A 20,917-nucleotide genomic window follows, 5' to 3' on the forward strand; every position below is an offset into this window, starting at 1 on the left:
AAATGTCCTTGGCTTTTTTTTTGCCTTCAAGTGAAATTAAAGAGTCCTAAAAGTGAAAAACAGACAAACTTAATCTCTGACAGTAAAAGTAAAATAGCCTTTTAATTTATAACTGAAATGGTCATTAAAATGTCCTTGTATTAGTACCAGTAGACACACTTTTCAGAAATAAAAGCAGGAATAGAAGACACAGGAAAAACATGATCTATGATCAAATGAAAAATCAGTAAGTAGAAACAGAGTCAGAAATGACACAAAAAATACAGTCAGTAGACCAAGACATAAAACAGCTACACTCTAAGGCCAGGCACAGTGGCTCATGCCTATAATCCCAACACTTTGTGAGGCCGAGGCAGGCAGATCACCTGAGGTCAGGAGTTTGAGACCAGCCTGGCCAACATGGTGAAACCCCATCTCTACTAAAAATACAAAAATTAGTTGGGTGTGGTGGCGGGCGCCGGTAGTCCCAGCTACTCGGAGGTTGAGGCAAGAGAATTGCTTGAACCCGGGAGGTGGAGGTTGCAGTGAGACGAGATCACAGCACTGGGCAAAAGAGCAAGACTATATCTCAAAAATAACATAAAACATAAAAAAATAAAATAAAATAAAAATAAATATACTCCACATGTTCAAATGGTAGAAGAAGGCACAAGCCTGTTAAGAAGCCAAATCAAATGGACGACATTTAAAAAGACTCAACTCAAATCTTTAGGAATGAAAAATATGGTATTTAAATTAGATTAAATCGAGATGGGGGAAAAATCAATTCTTAAAAAAATGGACAAAGTTAACTATTGGGTTATTAAAATAATTGCACAGAAAAAATAACCAATTAAACAGTGTTTTGATTACACATAGGTACAGGAATACCTCAAAAATATTGTGGGTTCAGTTCCAGACCCATGAAATTAAGCAAATATCACAATAGACCAAGTCACACAAATTTTTTGGCTTCCCAGTGCATATACTGGCCTGGTGCAGTGGCTCATGCCTGTAACCTCAGCACACTGGGAGGCCAAGGTGGGCAGATCACAAGGTCAGGAGTTTGAGACCAGCCTGGCCAACATGGTGAAACCCAGTCTCCAATAAAAATACAAAAATTAACCAGGTGTGGTGGCGTGCACCTGTAATCTCAGCTACTCGGGAGGCTGAGGCAGATAATTTCTTGAATCCGGGAGGCAGAAGTTGCAGAGAGCGGAGATCGAGTGCCGCTGCACTCCAGCCTGGGCGACAGAGCGAGACTATCTCAAAAAAAAAAAAGAAAAAAAAAACAAAGTTATATTGACACTATACTGTAGTCTATTAAGTGTGCAATTGCATAATTATGAATCCTCCATCTCCTCTCTCCTGCTGTTTCTGGTGGCCTCTGACCATGTATTTGTGTGGTGTTGGAGATACAGCCAGTGGCTTTGGGAGGAAGGTGCTTTGTGGCTGGCAGAGTGTTTACGACTTCGTTCTTACACCAAACGCACCTTGCTAAAGCTAAACAACCAGCTGTCTATTAAAATAATGAATCCTCCTCTCTTATAAGTAGACATACAGCCATGACAATGTCCTGTGCTGGCCTTTAAGGCATTTTGTTCCAAATACTGCATGGGAAGAGTAAAATGTTCTCTCTTCGAGAACAGTGGTGACAATCACAGAGGAACAAGCTTGAAGAACACAGTTTTCACAGAGTGTCGTGGGGGACATTGAGATTAAGGAGAGGCATACTTTGGAGATATTGTGGGTTTGGTTCTAGACCACCACAATAAAGCAAGTATCACAAGTGAGTCACTCACAGGTTTTTAAATTTCCCAATGCATAAAAAATTATGTTCACGGCACGCCGTAGACTATTAAGTGTGTGAAAGCATTATGTCTTTTAAGAAGTACATGCCTTACCTACAGAATACTTTATGGCTTTAAAAAAATGTTCATGATTATCTGAGCCTTTAGCAAGTCAATCTTTTTGCTGGTGGAGGGTCTTGCCTCAATGTTGATGGCTGCTGACTCATCAGTGTGCTGGTTGCTGAAAGTTGGGGTGGCTGTGACAATTTCTCAACATAAGACAACAATGAAGTTTCTTGCACGATTGACTCTCCCTTTCACGAAGATGCTGTTGATAGCATTTTGCCCACAGTAAAACTTCTTTCAAATTTGGAGTCAATTCTCTCAAACTGCTGCTTTATGAACTAAGGTTTATGAAATATTCTAAATCCTTTGTTGTTATTTCAGTGATGTTTGAAGCATTCAACAACGTTTCAACAGCCTCTTCACCAGGAGAAGTTTCCCTCTCAAGAAGTCACTCTCTTTGCTCATCGATAAGGAGCAAATCCTCACTCATTCAAGTTTAATGAGAGTGCAGCAATTCAGTCCCGTCTTCAGGCTCCACTTCTAATTCCTGTTCTCTTGCTGTTTCCATCACGTCTGCAGTGACTCCCTCCACTGAAGCCTTGAACCCCTGAAGCCCTCAAAGTCATCCATGAGGATGAGAATCAACTTCTTCCAAACTCCTACTGATGTTGGTATTTTGACCTCCTTCCAAGAATCACAAATGTGCCTCAGGCATCTAAGATGGCAAATCCTGACTGACCTACAGCAGCAGCTGAGACACCTGCGAAGGGACGCATCTTATCTTCTGTAGGCTTGAGTCAAGAACTCTCGGTCATCTTGGTAATAACGGGTTGGATGTCCAAAGTTGCAGAAAAAAGACCAGAACTTTCAGGAAAAAACTTACTGTATCTAGCAATTCAGATATGGTGGAAGTAAAGTCAATGTTCCAGGAATACCTTCCAAAACAAAGGTAGTCGTCTCTGGAAGATATAACTACAGTGGTGGTATGTAAACTCAAACTTTTACCCGTAAAATCTCTGACTCTGGTAAAACTAGAGAACATGCACCAAGCAGCACAGGATATGTTTTGCCAACAAGAAAAGGCAGAAAAGGAACAACGGCAAATAAACCCACTGGATGATAACTTAGCACTTCAGGGAACAATCTACCTTATCTACTATTTAACAATAACTTGGCTGGGCACGGTGGCTCGCGCCTGTAATCCCAGCACTTTGGGAGGCCAAGGCAGGCAGATTACCTGAGGTCAGGAGTTTGACACCAGCCTGGCCAACATGGTGAAACCCTGTCTCTACTAAAAATACAAAAATTAGTTGAGTGTGGTGGTGGGTGCCTGTAATCCCAGCTACTCAGGAGGCTGAGGCAGGAGAATCGCTTGAACCTGGGAGGCAGAGGCTGCAGTGAGTGAAGATCGCGCCATTACACTCCAGCCTGGGCAACAAGAGCAAGACTCCGTCCCAAAAAAACAAACAAACAAATAACTAGAAAATAAGGTGCATCTATACACTGAAAGTAGTATTTGTTAATAATATCAATAAAATTGATAATATTCATACAAATAATATAAAAATGCCAAGATTGATAGAACTTGTATTGTGAATTTAAACACTCTGATTTGTATTAAACATACGCAGTTAAACTTTGAACCAAGTTTTATGGGATTTTTTTTCTCAAGTCATGTTTTTAGAATTGCAAATTAAATTATCATTCACTATTCTTATTGCTTTCCATTTTATAGATAACATTCTTGGACACAAGGAACTAAATACATCATTTATATACAGAGCATGTTTACTTTTTTTTTTTAAGACAGAGTTTTGCTCGTTGCCCAGGCTGGAGTGCAATGGCGTGATCTCGGCTCACTGCAACCTCCACCTACCGGTTCAAGCGATTCTCCTGCCTCAGTCTCCTGAGTAGCTGGGATTACAGGCACCCACCACGACGCCCGGCTAATTTTTAGTATTTTTAGCAGAGATGGGGTTTCACCATGTTGGCCAGGCTGGTCTTGAACTCCTGACCTCAGCTGATCTACCCACCTCAGCCTCCCAAAGTGTTGGGATTACAGGCATGAGCCACTGCGCCCGGCCTACAATTTTATTAAAAGCCTGAATTTGAAGATACATTCCAATCTTGCATAAAGTTCATGTTGGGTTTTTATATTACCTAATTAAAAAAAATTGTTTTAACCAATTTTCTGTGCCAGGTTATGTTAAATACTATTAAATATCTTGTGTGACCAACCGATCCTACCAGTAATGAGAAAACTGTCTTAAAACAAATCTGATTTTTTTTTTTTTTTTTTTTGAGATGGAGTCTCGCTCTGTCACCCAGGCTGGAGTATAGCAGCGCCATCTCAGCTCACTGCAAACTCCGCCTCTCAGGTTCAAGCAATTCTGCCTCAGTCTCCCCAGGAGCTAGGATTACAGGTGACCACTACCACGCCCTGCTAAGTTTTGCAGTTTTAGTAGAGATGGGGGTTTCACAATGTTGGCCAGGTTAGTCTCGAACTCCTGACGTCAGGTGATCTGCCTGCATCAGCCTCCCAAAGTGCTGGGATTACAGGCGTGAGCCACCATGCCCAGTCAACAAATCCGATTTTTAAGAAACCCTCACCTATTCTGTAGTCAGCTAAGCTTTTAATTACATTAATTTCAAGGACTTGAGAATTACATTTCTGCCTTTATCATCCAGGTATCAAACAATTACAAACCTAAAAATGGTTACCATAATTATCTATATAAGCCTAAATAATACGGACTTGAAAGACCCCAGGAGGTAAATATACATATTAAATTTGGATTTTTAATTCTAAAAGACTGCACTTAAGCCTGTAATAGATACATTGCTAAGAATATCTTTGTAAATTCTGAATATAATTCTTGGGGGTTTGTCTCAGTCAATAATAGGAAATTTAAATTAGCATAGGCCTTAAGGCCTGGTTGAGTTATTAGGCCCTGTAAAGGAGACTAGAAATTTGATCATTCTTTAGTTAATTGTTATTGATTGGTAGGTGATATTTTCTCAGATATTAAGTAAATGTAAAGCTTTGGGTATTTGGAGAATAACTTTCTATAACACTAACCATTATATTTGGTAATAGAATTTAAGTTGATGAAAGGTATTACATATTTTAGAAATTTAATTAAGGTCTAGATCAGAGCAGTAAACAATGGAGAAAAGTGTGCATGTGCTTTTCCCCAGTTTAATTTTAAGTAATTTACTACTGTAGTCTCATTTTAAAAGTTTGCAGGGAAAAAAAAAGTTTTCAAAGAACACAGATTAAATTCACTAAGTTCAGATATGCTTCCTTATATGATTTAAAATTTGCTGTGTGAAATTTAAAAGTGTTTTTAAAGACCTAAAATAAAGGGACTACAAATTTTAAAAACCAAAAAATAAAATAAAATGGTGAATTCTTCCCAGAAGGTTTTCAATTTACTTTGCCCAGATGAATCAGAGGAATCACTATCTATGCAACTATAGCCCTTATGAAATGTATTTCTTAAATAATAAGACTTGAAAGTCAAAATTACTCTTTGACCCATCAGCTGCAGAATGGACGTTGTATTAGCAGGCATGAAAGCAACATTAATCTCCTTGTACCTCTCCATCAAGCTCTTGGGTAACCAGGTGCACTGTCAATGAGCAGTAATACTTTGAAAGGAATCTTTTTTTCCTGAGCATTAGGTCTCAACAATACGTGTGTTAAGTCTGTTTGCATTGCTATAAAGGAATACCTGAGGCTGGGTAATTTATAAAGGAAAGAGGTTTATTTGGCTCACAGTTCTGCAGGCTGTATGGAAAACACTGCACCAGCATCTGCTCCTGGTGAGGCCTCAGGAAGAAGCAGAGGCCTCAATCATGGCAGAAGGCAAAGGGGGAACAGGTGTGTCAAAATGAGTGAGGGAGAGAGGGCGAGACGGTGGGTGGGGGGGGGGAGTGGGGGAGAGAGAGAGAAGGAGGGAGAGAAGGAGGGAGGGAAGGAGGGAGGGAGATAAAGTGCACAAGACAGAGAAAGGAGAGGCCCCAAGCTCTCTTAGCCAACCAAATCTCTCGTGAACTGAGCAAGAACTCACTCACCATCAGGGATGGCACTAAGCCAGCAATCCCCAAACTTTTTGGCACCAGAGACCGATTTTGTGGAAAACAATGTTTCCACAGACCATGGGGGATGGTTTCGGGATGAAACTGTTCCATCTCAGATCCTCATCAGGCATTGGTTAGATTCCCATAAGAAGCACTAGACCCAGATGCCTCGCATGCACAGTTCACAACAGGGGGTCACACTCCTATGAGAGTCTAATGCCATCATTGATACGACAGGAGGCAGAGCTCAGGCAGGAATGTGCGCCTGCCTGCCGCTCACCTCCTCCCATGCGGCCCAGTTCCTAACAAGCCACAAATTGGTACCAAATTGGTACTGATCTGCAGCCTGTGGGTTGGGGACCTATGCACTAAGCCATTCGTGAGGGATCTGCCCCCATGACCCAAACACTTCCCACCAGGCCTACCTCCGATGCTGGAGGTCACATTTCAACATGCGATTCAGAGGGGACGAAGTACCCAAATCGTATCAGTAGGCTTCAGATATTCAGTAAACTATGCTAACAACAGATGTGCTGTCATGCAGGCTCTGCTGTTCCATTTATAAAGCACAGGCAGGATACATTTACCATAGTTCTCAAGGGCCCCAGGATTTTCAGAATGGTCCATGAGCACTGGCTTCAGCTTGAAGTCACCAGGCACATTAGCCCCTATCAAGAGGAGCTGTGAAGCCAGGCACTAACTTTTCCTCTCCAGCTATAGAATTCCTAGATAGCATCGTCTTCCAACAGAAGGCACTTTCATCTACATTGTTTTGAAATCGGTTGTCGGTTGTGTAGCATGGCCCACCTTCATCAGTGAGCTCTGCTAGATCTTCCAGATATTATAACTCACTGCGGCTTCTCCATCAGTACTTGCTGCTTCACCGTGTACTTTTGTTACGGAGATGGCTGCTTTCCTTAAACCTGACGAACCAACATCTGCTAGCTTCAAACTTTTCTTCTGCAGCTTCCTCACATCTCTCAACCTTCACAGAATGTAAGAAAGTCAGGGCTCTTGCATGGATTAGGCTTTGGCTAAAAGGGATGCTGTGGCTTGTTTGATCGTCTAGATAGACCACAAAAACTTTCTCCATAGAAGCACTAACTCTGTTTTGCTTTCTTATCATTCACATGTTCACTGCAGTAGCAGTTCTGCTTTCTTTCAAGAACTTTACCTTTGCATTTACGACTTTAACTGTTTGGCCCAAGAGGCCTAGCTTTCAGCCTGTCTCAATTTTTATATGCCTTTCTCATTAAGCTTCATCATTTCTAGCTTTTGATATAAAGTGAAAGACGTGCGACATTTTCTTTCACTTGAGCACTAGAGGCCATTGGAGAGTGATTAATTACTCTAATTTCAGTTTTTTTGTTTTTGTTTTTGTTTTTGTTTTTTTTTGAGATGGAGTTTCGCTCTTGTTGCCCAAGCTGGAGTACAATGGCGCCATCTCAGTTCACTGCAACCTCCGCCTCCCAGGTTCAAGCGATTCTCCTGCCTCAGCCTCCCGAGTAGCTGGGATTACAGGCGTGTGCCACCAGGCACGGCTACTTTTGTATTTTTAGTAGAGACAAGGTTTCTCCAAGATGGTCAGGCTAGTCTCGAACTCCTGACCTTAGGCGATCTGCCCTCCTCAGCCTCCCGAAGCACTGAGATTACAGGCATGAGCCACTGCGCCCAGCTTCATTTCAGTGCTTTTGTGTCTCAGGAAATAGGGATGCCCAAGAAGAGGATGGGCCAGTGGGTGGAGCAGTCAGAACACACATTTATCAATTAAATTCATCATCTTATATGGTTCATGGCACCCCAAAACAATTACAATAGTAACAACAAAGATCACTGATAACAGATCACCATTAACGGACGTAATAATAATGAGACGTCTGAACGACTGAAAATATTACACACTGTGGCAGAGATACAAAGTGAACACATGCTGTTGGGAAAATGGTGCTAACAGACTTCCTCAGTTCAGGGTTACTACAAACCTTCAATCTGTAAAACATGCAGTATCTTCCAAGTACACCAAAGTGAAACACAATAAAAGGAAGTAACCTATAGTTAAATGTTTTCTAACACCATATAGAGCTGCAAAACCTTAAGATCTCATTCAACCATTCTTAACAGCAATATTGGTATTATTTAGATATAGTGTGTGTGTACATATACTAGATACACAAACGATTATGTGAACATTGTTAGAAATCAAGATTTTCAGTATAAGAGAAGAGAAAAACAAATACAAAATCAAAGTTAAGTTATAGCTAGTTTTACAATTGAACTGGAAAAGTAAATATGAACTCATTATTTATTTCTCTTTATCATCACACATACTTTCTATGTTCACACTTACTTGAAAAGCCTTAGAGGCAATGACAAAACCCAGTAACAATGAAGAAATAACTCAAGAAGGGCAAAACTTCAATTCTCGGCCGGGCGCGGTGGCTCAAGCCTGTAATCCCAGCACTTTGGGAGGCCGAGACGGGCGGATCACAAGGTCAGGAGATCGAGACCATCCTGGCTAACACGGCGAAACCCCGTCTCTACTAAAAACACACAAAAAAAAATTAGCCGGGCAAGGTGGCGGCGCCTGTGGTCCCAGCTACTCGGGAGGCTGAGGCAGGAGAATGGCGGGAACCCGGGAGGCGGAGCTTGCAGTGAGCTGAGATCTGGCCACTGCACTCCAGCCTGGGCGTCACAGCGAGACTCCGTCTCAAAAAAAAAAAAAACTTCAATTCTCATGTCAGTACACAATGAGGTTTCTGCAGGTTTCCTTACACTCTCCTCCCTACTTTGAAACATGTTTGAAAATCTTCACAACAAAAAAAAAGATGAAAAACAAACCTTTCTAAGGAAAAAAAAAAAAAAAAAAAAGGAAGAAATATGGATAACTATTACCAATGAGGAAAATATAATCAGAAGTGAAAATGCGGGGCCAGAAAAGAGGGCAGAAGTACTCCCTGAATTTCCTTATTATTTTTTTGATCAAGATCACTCCCAGCCCCAGGCAATTCAGATATACAAGGCTCTAGCACATGTCACAGAAGTCAGAGAAAGGCAACCCTGAAGTGGGCCCCCAGGGACCTCACAGAATGGGAGAGACCAGAGTAGGCAGGCAGGCACACCCACTGGGGTCAGACCAGCAAAACTGGCCGAGAAGGAGGGCTCCAGGCAGCACAGTGGTGCCTCCGTGTTCATTCCCTATGATTTCTTTTTTAAATCATTAAAGAATCATTTAATAAAAAGTCATTTGCCAGAGTCATCTCCTTTTGAAACCCACAGCCTCAGTCAATGTCTCTTCATCTACTAAAAATGAAAGGGATTAAACTAGACAGACACCTGCTAAGATCCTCTCCAGACGGTTTCCTTGTTAATCGAGTCCTGCTTTATGCAGAAGTTAGCAACCGGTTCTGTAACCTATAAGATACTAGAGAAAAGTCTGATTCCAGGCTTAAAAATCAGTTTTTTGTTTTGGGGGGTTTATTCATCTATTTATTTAAAGACACAGTCTCATCTGTCACTCAGGCTGGAATGCCATCATAGCTCACTGCTGCCTTGAACTCCCAGGCCTGAGCTATCTTCCTGCCTTGGCCTCTTGAGTAGTTAGGACTACAGGTGCACTCCACCACGCCTGGCTGATTTTTTTTTTTTTTTTTTCTGTAGAAACAGGGTCTTGCTATGCCACCCAGGTTGGTCTGAAACTCTTGGCCTCAAGTGATCCTCCCACCTCAGCCTCCCAAAGTGCTGGAATTAAAGGCATTTGAGTCACTGGGTCCAGTCTGGTTTTTTTTTTTTTTTTTTTTTTTTTTTTTTTTAGTTTTTTTGAGACGGAGTCTCGCTCTGTCGCCCAGGCTGGACTGCAGTGGCACAATCTCGGCTCACTGCAAGCTCAGCCTCCCGGGTTCACGCCATTCTCCTGCCTCAGCCTCCCAAGTAGCTGGGACTACAGGCGCCCACCACCTCGCCTGACTAATTTTTTTTTATTTTTAGTAGAGACGAGGTTTCACTGTGTTAGCTAGGATGGTCTCGATCTCCTGACCTCGTGGATCCACCTGCCTTGGCCTCCCAAAGTGCTGGTATTACAGGCGTGAGCCACCGTGCCCAGCCCCAACCAGGTCCAGTCTTAAAAATAGTTTTTAACATCATTTTTAATGTCAGCATTTACTAGATCTACAAGTTAGACTCAGCATGTCCCTGCTTTTTAAATAACTATAAAGAACAACCCTAAGGGAAGAATGCCTTGGGTGAGTGTAATTATTTGAGCATAAGCAAAATGACTTTATTTAAAACAGTAAGAGCCTGGTGACAGTAACTCCATAACAGAAAACAAATGTGAGCCGCAGCACCCCGAGCGTGACCGAAAACAAGTGTGACAACTCGCACCGCCTGACCTCAGGGCGGGGGACCCAGAGAAAAGCACTGTCTTCCCTCCCGCTAGGTTGCTTCCAGGACTTTCCTTGAAGCACCCAGGGGGTTCTGTTCTTAAAAAAAAGATGGGGTTGGCACTTCCTTCAGTACCCTGGTACAAAGTTCACAGAGATGCTAATCTGATCCACCCTGGAACATTTCCTCCCTCAATAAAATTCTCTCTCCAAAGACAAAGCAAACAGTGATGCCGACTGCAAGAAAACCAAGATGCCAGCTACGGTCAAGGGCAGGGATAAGAGAGTGTGCGTCAGAAAGAACGCTCTGAAAGAACATTCTGTCAGGGCCAGCACCTGATACACCCGCGGTGTCGCCGATGCCTGAAGCAGCCCTGGCAAGTCCCTGAACTCCCTGTGGCTTGCTCCTTCCCTCTTCAGAGTCAGAGTCAAAGCACCAATATAATGTTGAGAGGAACAAATGAAGAAAGTATGGGAAAGGAAAGGATTGTTTAAACTGGAAAGCCCAATTTTTTTTTTTTTTTGAGACAGGGTCTTGCTCTGTTGCCCAGGCTGAAGCGCAGCAGCGTAATCCCAGTTCACTGCAGTCTCAACTCTCCAGTCCCTGTCCCATCTCAGCCTCCTGGGTAGCTGGGACCACAGGAGCACTAACAGGTCCAGCTAATTTCTTAAATTTTTTTGTAGAAACGGGGTCTCGCTATGTTGTCCAGGCTGGTCTTGAACTCCCGGCCCGAAGCAACCCTCCCACCTCAGCCTCCCAAAGTACTGGGATTATAGGAGCAAGCCACTGTGTCCAGCTATTCTCCATTTTTTAAAACATATGCCACATTTTGATTTATGAAAATATCACAAATTGCTTTAATGATCTTTAACATTTCAAAAGGATGTTTTTTCCATTTTCCAAATCTAAACTATTAAGTAAGTTTTTTCAAACTACACACATACTCCCCTCCCAAGATGTGGCAGTGCCCCTGCCCACCAGGTAAGCTCCTGCTCTGCTGGAACCCTTGCCCCCCCAACGATGCCCAGATAAGGTGGTCTCTTGACCCTCCCCCGCCCCCGCTACAATGTGGCACCTTTCCTTCTTTTCTGTTTTCCTGCTCCCCATTTCACTCAAGACCATGGGACAGACCTTACTGGCTACGTAAAAACCTTGCACTTAAGCTACCAAAAACAGAGCCAACAAACTACTGGAGCAACCCAGAGTCCAAACTCGGATCTGCAAAGCCGTGAGTGTTATTAAAAGGCCATCTGTACAAAGGTTTGACGAGTTTTTCATGAAAGGCAACCCTGAAGTGGGCCCCCTGGGACCCGCCCCACGCTCTCAGGAGGACCCCCACCCTAGCTGCCTCAAAGCAAGGCAATCAGGAAGTCCTCTTCCAGTAACCAGAGGAGACAGTCCACCTCGTGCCTCAATTAATCTACAGGAAAAGGAGTCCAATTATTGCATAACCAATTCAATTCTTAGAATGATCTAGGCAGATAATTCAAAGTCCTGCAGTTCTTGCCTGTAATTTCTTTTTGCTTCCTGAAAACTGGGCAAGAACAATGCACTCAATGCACAGGGTCATGGTAAAGAATAAAATGTGTGGCCTGCGTGGTGGCTCGTGCCTGTAATCCCAGCACTTTGGGAGGCCAGGGCAGGTGGATCACTTGAGGTCAGAAGTCCGAGACCAGTCTGACGAACATGATAAAACCCTGTCTCTACTAAAAATATAAAAATTAGCCCGGTGTGGTGGCAGGTGCCTATAACCCCAGCTACTCAGGAGGCTAAGGCAGGAGAATTGCTCAAGCCCAGGAGGCGGAGGTTGCAGTTAACCAGTATCACACCATTGCACTCCATCCTGGGCAACAGAGACTCTGTCTCAAAAACAAACAAACAAAAAAGTATGTGTGAATAATGCAGTTGGTAACCTTGGGAACTACCTACCAAAAAGAACACAAGACATTGACATCTCACATAGGAACATGATAGGTAACTTTCAGCCTCCAACAGCCTGGACTTTTCAAGCACAGGACAGAGCCATGACTAAGACTATCAGACACACAGAAATGGCAACGAAGTCTCCTTGTTCATCCAGGGACCCGGAGGGCTCTGCACAAGATAGGTATCAATTCAGCCAAAAACCGGCCCTCCTCCAGGCTGGGCAACTGGGCCCTCCCAGCACTCCTGCTCCCCATGACCTGACTAGGAATTAGCTCCTAGGATTCTGCTCTCCTGGTTCCACACAACACGTCCTTGTTTCTACTTACCCCAATCATTTGAGAGAGCTGACTTCTAAAAGAAAGCCGACTCACAATGGAATATTATTCAGCTGTAAAAAGGAAGGACTTTCTGACACCTGCTGCAATAGGCGGGACCCGTGAAGGCAGGATGCTGACTGTAATGAGTGGTCACCAAAGGACCAACACTGCTCGAGCCCATTAACAGGAGGTGCCCGAGTAGGCAAATTCCCACAGACAGAACGTGGATCCCATCCGGGCTGCCTGGGACTTGGGGAGAGCAGAGTGAGGAGTGAGTGTTTAACGGGTAGAGTTTCAGTTTGGGAAAATGAAAAAAGTTCTGGAGACGGATGGTGGTGACCGTTGTATCATATGGCAAATGTCCTTCATGCCATCAAACTGGACGCTTAAAAATGGTTAAGATGGTCGATTTTGTTATATGTATTTTATAACACAAACATTTGTTTTTTAAAGAAATTAAGAAAATCCCTGTTTTTCAGATTCTTCCGTTGCATGTGGGTGGTGAGCAGGCCCATGCCTTGCCTGGAATATCCCTGGCCTGGCTCCGCAGAAAGCGCCCAAGGGGTCTCACCTGTCACTGCATCCCTTACCTTCACTCTCTTTATATACAGAAGGCTTAACTGCCGAGACTCCTCTCCTTCTCTCCCATACTTCCCCGCTTATTCACCCACTCATGGTTTACTGAGCATTCACGACATGTCAAGCTCTGTCCTAGGCATCAGAAGGTCCCAAGTATGACTCTCGGAGAACCTTTACTTCCATGAAGGAAAAGGCAGACAAAAATCAAGTCAGAGGAGAGCTGGTGATGAGTGCCGGGATGGAGGACGCAGGTGACAGGCAGTCGGGGAGGGGACGTCTCAGCTCTCATCCGAATCACACTGCCCACAACCTCCCAAACAACTCACAACCACTCCCTCCTAGGATGTCTCCACCCACTGAAGCCGGTGATCTTCACAAAGCCTTGGGATTCCCTGGTCCATGTTAAAAATAAGAGCAATTCATCTCTCCTTCCAACCACAGTCAGCCACAGGTAGCTTCTGCCAAATAATAATGTAGTTCACCCATGAAGGTATCTACCTATCTCTGCTTAGAAAAAAAGGAAAAAAACTTATCCCCAAAGGCCCTCCCTATGTCTCCCCATCCTGCTGTGCAAGCAGCCAAACTCAAGTGAACATATAAATCACTCGTGCAGGCCACTCTTCCTGTTCCCACCCGTGTCCTGGGGCCACCCAGGCCCTTCCTACAGTTTTTGTTTATGCTTTATCTGAGACTTGTAGCCCTGGGCAGGGGCCTTGGCTCAATGCTGAAGACTCAATAAAATATTAACTATGGTGAGTCAATAACACAGTGCAAGATGCCCAAGGAACTCCCAGAAGAGGCTTAAGGATCTAAATTGATACCCCAGGTCCATTACAGAAATACACTCAACAATTCTCTCTTCCTTAACTCAAGAAAAGTGCACTGAAAGAATAAATTCTTACTCAGGAGATGTTCTGTGGGCAAGATGGCAGCAGAAAGTGATGCATCTGCAGGCCTGGCCCGGGTCAGGCCTGAGGCAGAAATTGTGCCCAGGGGGAACTAAAAGAAGCCGATCTCAGCTCAACAGAAAGAGGTTCTAGGAGTTAATCTGCTCAGGACTCCTGCACTACTGGAAGGGGAGGACCCAGGGAAGCTGGCGCAAACATCATGGTAGGCAATCTGGCAATAAACACAGAACGCATTAGGAACAGACATCTTGCCACGCACGATGGCTCACACCTGTAATCCCAGCACTTTGGGAGGCAGAAGTGGGAGGATCACCTGAGGTCAGAAGTTCAAGGCCAGCCTAGCCAACATGGTGAAAACCCGTCTCCACTAAAAATTTAAAAATTTGCCAGGCATGGTGGTGCATGCGCCTGTAATCCTAGCTACTCAGGAGGCTGAGGCAGGAGAATCGCTTAAACCCTGGAGGTGGAGGTCGCAGTGAGCCGAGATCGCATGACTGCACCCCAGCCTGGGTGACAAAGTGAGACTCTGTCTCAAAAATAAGAAACACACACATCCCTTCCGTGCAGCCACTCCTCAGGATGTGCTCTGCAAGGGCGCTTTCCTCTCAGGTCTCCCTAGCCCTCTGCCCACCTGCACCTGTCATTCATGTTGCTATCTGCCTTCCCCCAGGTCCTGAAAAGCTGGGTGCAGGGAGACTGCCCCTCACACACTCGGTGCAGAATCCCCGACATCAAGCGTGTGTCTGGTACATGGCAGGCAACAAACATTTCAAATAAATGGACTTTAGGGACTGTGAAGTGTCCTGAAAAAAGTGGACGTGAATGGGTATTCGCTATTAAACTATAATAGTTTAAATGCTTTTAAACTATTAAAAAATCAGGGCCAATTAAGTATCCAATAAAGGATTGGATGAGTAAATTGAGCTACAGCCACAGAGTTGAATGCTGTGTGGCCATTAAGAATGTGGTATGGCTGTGGTTACAAAGGGCATGGATTCAGGAACAGGGAAGAAATGTGGGCAACTCCCCACCCTGATAACTCCTCAGAAGCCAACATAGCAGGGAGAAAATACTCATATCAAAAGCTCCAAATCTGCAAGAAATGTGAAAAAGAGGATCCTACTCCCTCACCCACCATGTCTCGTCTAGCGAGATGCCAGTCCTCCTTACCCTGTTCCCGTAACACGAGTTAAAGTCACACTACGTTAGTGCCAATATAACGTCTGGGATAACAATGCCCAAGCATGAGCAAGACGAAGAGAAACAGCCCTGCAAACAAGCAAACACTCGACTGCAAAAGAAAATGAACAGATGAGGCCGGGCGCGGTGGCTCAAGCCTGTAATCCCAGCACTTTGGGAGGCCGAGACGGGCGGATCACGAGGTCGGGAGATCGAGACCATCCTGGTTAACACGGTGAAACCCTGTCTCTACTAAAAAATACAAAAAACTAGCCAGGCGAGGTGGCGGGCGCCTGTAGTCCCAGCTACTCGGGAGGCTGAGGCAGGAGAATGGCGTGAACCCGGGAGGCGGAGCTTGCAGTGAGCTGAGATCCGGCCACTGCACTCCAGCCTGGGTGACAGAGCGAGACTCCGTCTCAAAAAAAAAAAAAAAAAAAAAAAGAAAATGAACAGATGAGAACAGAAGGTTCCAAAGAAGAGATTCTATGCAAGACGAGAATGGAACATTCAAGGAAGAAAAGAAAATTTTCACGAGTGCTTCATGCTCCCCAACAACTGAAGAACATGGGTTCAATAAAACAAGCACTCACAGATGAGCTAATGGATAACAGGTTAAAAGGATGTTGGGAACCTAACAAAATGAAATGAGGATCAAAACAACTTGACCACAGGCCGGGCGCGGTGGCTCGCGCCTGTAATCCCAGCACTTTGGGAGGCCGAGGCAGGCGGATCACAAGGTCATGAGATCCAGACCACCCTGGCTAACATAGTGAAATCCCGTCTACTAAAAATACAAAAAATCAGCTGGGCGTGGCGGCACATGCATGTAATCCCAGCTACTTGGGAGGCTGAGGCAGAAGAATCATTTGAACCCAGGAGGTGGAGGTTACAGTGAGCTGAGATTATAGTATTGCACTCTAGTCTGGGCAACAAGAGCAAGACTCTGTCTCGGGAAAAAAAAAAAAAAAAAAAAATTCCAGATTGGGAAATCCATACCTGAGTAAAAGCATTAAATCAATGTGTAAGTGAGAACTGAGCTAAACAATAAAGTAAGTTTACATGATAGAATGGAAAGTACAATGTAAAACTAATAATAAAATTTTTTAAAATGAGATTGGGAAAGCAGGGAGGATAATAAGAATGCTGGCACCCTTGACTCAGAGGGTGGGGAGCCAGTGAACACTATCAGACTTAAAACATTGTTTTTCAAAAGCCACAATTCTAACCTTTTAATGCTTTCAAAAATCTCTTCCCTTAACCTTACTTGAACCTTTTAGAAAATAATCTCTCTTGCACTAAAGAAACATTTATTTGAAGTTTAACATATCTTTGGTTTCATTTCAGTTTACTTCCTTTTATTGAAATCAAGTAAATGTAGTACTTTTGTTATAAAAACACTGACACATGAGTTGCATTTTTATAAAAGTCCTTCTGTCCATCTTCTCCACTATCCCTGTGTGTCCAAATGTCTCAGAAAGTTATCTGGGCTGATGTTCACCTCATGAAACTAGAGGTTACTTTGGGTGGCTGGGATTTGAGGAGATAGATACCTTTTTTGTATTTTTCAGTTAGCTGATTTCTTTGACACACTCTCTTTTTTTTTTTTTTTTTTTTCTTTTGAGACAGAGTCTCACTCTGTCGCCCAGGCTGGAGTGCACTGGCATAATCTCGGCTCACTGCTACCTCCCCCTCCTGGGTTCAAGCAATTCTCCTGCCTCAGCCTCCCAAGTAGCTGGGATTATAGGCACCCATCAACATGCCCGGCTAATTTTTGTATTTTTACTAGAGATGGGGCTTCACCATCTTGGCCAGGCTGGTCTCCTGACCTCATGATCCACCCGCCTGGGCCTCACAAAGTGTTGGAATTACAGACGTGAGCCACCGCACCCAGCCTCTTTTTTTAAGAAACGGGCTCTCCCTCTATCACCCAGGGCTGGAGTGCAGTGGCACCATCATAGCTCACTGTGGTCTCGAACTCTTGGGTTCAAGCAATCCTCAGCCTTCCTAGTAATTGAGACTACAGGTACATGCCACCAGGCCTAGCTAATTTTTAAATTTTTTGCAGAGATGCATGTCTCACTTTGTCGCCCAGGCTGGTCTTGAACTCCTGGATTCCAGCGATCCTCCTTCCTTGGCCTCCCAAAGTGCTGTGACTACAGGCATGAGCCACCATTCCCAGTCTGATTTCTTTCTACCGAGCATGCATCATCTTTGTCATTTTATGCATATACAGAACAATCTGTCTTAATTAAAAAACAAAACAAACTGGAAAAAAAATGCCAAGATGTTAACAGTGATTAGCATTGGATCCATGGGATATGAATGTGAATTCTCTTCACACTTTCTTGTACTTTCGAGGAAAAAGAATTCCAATGTTGGTCAGGCGTGGTGGCTCATGCCTGTAATCCCAGCAACTCTGGAAGGCCAAGGCAGGCTGATCACTGAAGATCAGGAGTTCAAGACCACCATCCTGGCCAACATAGTGAGACTCCATCTCAATAAAATGAAATTAATTTTTTTTTTTAATTTAAATGTTGCTAGAGAACATGTACAGGTGATTTTGAAAGTTTAAGTAACTAATAAGGTGCTATGAGAAGATACAAAACTAAAAAACCACACCACGTATATATGCAGAAAGAAGATGAGCTATGGATAAAGGGTTGCAGGTGATTATTTTTTCCTTCTTTCTTATCTACTTTTTCATTTCTGGAAGATGAGCATTTATTACTTTTGGTTTTTTTTTTTTTTTTTTTTAAAAGACATTTTGGTTTTGTTTTTTAATAAAAGGGTCTTCTCAAGTGATGACTCCTGGCCCAAGAGGAACCTGAGTGGTTAGATAGAGCACCAGGTAATGCCTGTGATAGGAACAGAAACTCCAGAGGGAGAAGATGAGCAGGTGGTTTCCACCGTCTCTCAGCCCCCAGCTGTCCAGTGACTCATTCCCTCAGTGCAAAGGTGGAACATGGGGTCAAGAGTGCCCTAGGTCAGACACAGCCCTCAGAATGTGCCCACACCATCACAATAGAAGACTGCCCTGAGTCAGACACAGCCTTCAGAATCTGCCCACACCATCACAATAGGAGAAGACTGCCCTGAGTCAGACACAGCCCTCAGAATCTGCCCACACCATCACAATGTGTGTATGCATTCAGGAGCACATGTGTTAAGTCAGAAACAATATTAAGAAGAAAATGGCTCGATTCGTTATCAACAATATATGAGCACCAAGAAACACACCAATCGAAAGCCTGGCATGCCCAAGCTATGCTGCCCAAGATTACAGCCCTTATGTACTTTTGATGGTTTAAAAAAAAAAAAAAAAAAAGATGGGAGGGCAAAGCAAAGGTTGAGAGGGAGGGGCGGAAAGGAGAGGGGAGGAGAAGAAGGGGAGAGGAAGGAAGAGGAAAGAAGAGGAGGGCAAGGGAGAGGAGGGAAGGGGAAGGAAGGGGAGTGGAGGGGAGGGGAGTTAAGTTCCTGAAAGCAGATGAGGGAGTTATCCAAAGGTGTTACCTTCAAGCTTCACCGACATGCAGATACTCAGCATGCTTACACCTTAAGGTTTGGAACATTCCAACTGGAACAAAACTCACCAGTGGCTATGGCCCAGTAAACGTCTGATCCAGTCAGTAACTCACCACATGCTATGGGAGAGTAAACCTGGGAGCCGGGAACTTGAAGCAGAATTCGAAATGGAGCGACCCGTGCATTGGAATCCAACACTGCATCCAGAGCGCCGACCAGGCGACCTTCAAAAGAGAAGAGAAGAGAAGAAAGTGCACCTGTGAGCACGGGGCTGGCCAGCTCCTCGTGTGCGAGGCATGTGGTCGCTGTCTGGACTCCATGCTGGGGTGGCAGAGACAGTTTCATGTCCAGTTCTTCGACTCGCCTCACAAAGCCTGAGCTCCATGGAGCCATGGGCTCTGTCTGCATCTGCAGCAGGACCTGCCCCTGACAGGCACTCAGCACTCCTTTGCTGAATCAATGAAGAAGTGAACGAAGGGCCCCAAACCAGTCACCCAGCCTAGCCAAGGCGCTTTGACCCAGCACATAAATAAGCAGGGGCTCTGGACTCAGACTGCCTGATGCAAACCCTGGCTCCACCACTTTCAATCTGTGGGGCCTTAGCAAATCACTTAACTTGTCTGTGCCCTGGATTTCTTGTTGAAATAAAATAAGCACAGGCTACCTACTTCGTAAGGTAATTGGGATAATTAAATGAGTTAAAGTATCCAATAGTCAAAGTGCTTAAATTATTACAAGCCCATAAAAAGTACTCTATGTCACCCAGTATTATTATTTTATCATCATTATCCTCCTCTCCAGTATGGCAGAATAATCCCTGCCTGCTCCAGGGTACTGTGGGATGTAAATAAGAAAACCGGTTGGGAATGGTGGCTCACACCTGTAATCCCAGCACTTTGGGAGGCCAAATCACCTGAGGTCAGGAGTTCTAGACCAGCCTGGCCAACGTGGTGAAACCCTATCTCTACCAAAAATACAAAAAAATTAGATGGGCGTGGTGGCGGGCACTTGTAATCCCAGCTACTAAGGAGGCTGAGGCAAGAGAATTGCTTGACCCCAGGAGGTGGAGGTTGCAGCAAGCTGAGATCACACCATTGCACTCCAGCCTGGGCAACAACAGCGAAACTCCAACTCAAAAAAAAAAGAAAAGAAAAAAAGAAAACCTATCAAAGTCTTTTATAGACCATAAAGCATGAAATGTGAGTGCAGGATTAGCATTTTGCTGTAATGAGTGGCGTCAGAAATCAATGTCAGGCAAAAAACAACAACAACAAAACAAACAAAAAAGGCATCCCAAGCTGGGTGCAGTGGCTCATGCCTGTACTCCCAGCACTTTGAGAGGCCGAGGCAGATGGATAACTTCAGCCCAGGAGCTTAAGACCAGCCTGGGCAATACAGTGAGATCTCATCTCTACAAAAATTAAAGAATTAGCTGGGCATGGTGGCGAGTGCCCGTATTCCCAGCTACTCAAGAGGCTGAGGTGGGAGGATAGCTTCAGCTTAGGGAGTTCAAGGCTGCAGTGAGCAGTGATGATGCCAGTGCGCCCTACCCTGGGAGACAGAGCAGGATCTTGGTTTTTAAAAAAAAAAAAAAAAAAAAAAGGCATCCTGATCCTCAATTGCCTGGGAATCTAGATGGCTAAGATGGCTGAGAAGATTAGGTCCTCAATTTACTTTACACATTACCCTTAACTAATAGGCCCTGAATAAGGGCCACAGCTGCATGAGCAATTACTATGTCTATTTTTATATAGTTTAACAACTTCAAGTGTAAAGAAAAACTGAATCACTGGGGGCAAGTTACTTACCTAACACCCCGTCATATATTTAGTACAAACACAGCATCCTCCTATATAACCACAGCACAACCATCAAATTCAGAACATTAATATTGATATGGTCCCGCCATCTAATCATAAGACCCATTCACATGTTGCCAAATGTCCCAATAACGTCCTTTTGCTACAATGGATTCCATTCAGAATCACATTCAGTTGTCAAGTCTCTTTGGACTACGTGGATCTGGAGAAGTCTTTCACTGACTCTCATGACCTTGACACTTTTGAAGCTTTGTAGGCCAGTTTTGTTTTTTGTTTTTTTTTTTTTTTGAGACGGAGTCTCGCTGTGTCGCCCAGGCTGGAGTGCAGTGGCCTGATCTCAGCTCACTGCAAGCTCCGCCTCCCGGGTTTAC

The 20,917-nt window shown here is 44.2% G+C and overlaps 1 protein-coding gene across 34 annotated transcripts in view; it reads right to left on the minus strand.

Annotated features, from left to right (window-relative positions):
• TBC1D8 (TBC1 domain family member 8) overlaps positions 1-20,917 on the minus strand; it is a 241,555-nt gene that overhangs the window by 56,157 nt on the left and 164,481 nt on the right. For 14 of the 34 annotated variants that reach the window (XR_012421956.1, XR_012421953.1, XR_012421957.1 and 11 more), the window contains one exon: positions 18,840-18,950. The exons of 6 other annotated variants lie outside the window; for them this stretch is intronic. Coding sequence is in view for 10 of the 28 variants with exons in the window: in XM_065526646.2 (XP_065382718.1) it covers positions 18,840-18,950 (111 nt within the window). In the remaining 18 variants the exon portion in view is untranslated. Of the gene's footprint in view, positions 1-18,794; positions 18,951-20,917 lie in introns of all 34 variants that reach the window. 14 more of the 34 variants (XR_012421955.1, XR_012421954.1, XR_012421952.1 and 11 more) reach the window with 1 other exon arrangement.

This window comes from Macaca fascicularis, chromosome 13, assembly GCF_037993035.2.
Source record: "Macaca fascicularis isolate 582-1 chromosome 13, T2T-MFA8v1.1".
Lineage (NCBI taxonomy): Eukaryota > Metazoa > Chordata > Mammalia > Primates > Cercopithecidae > Macaca > Macaca fascicularis.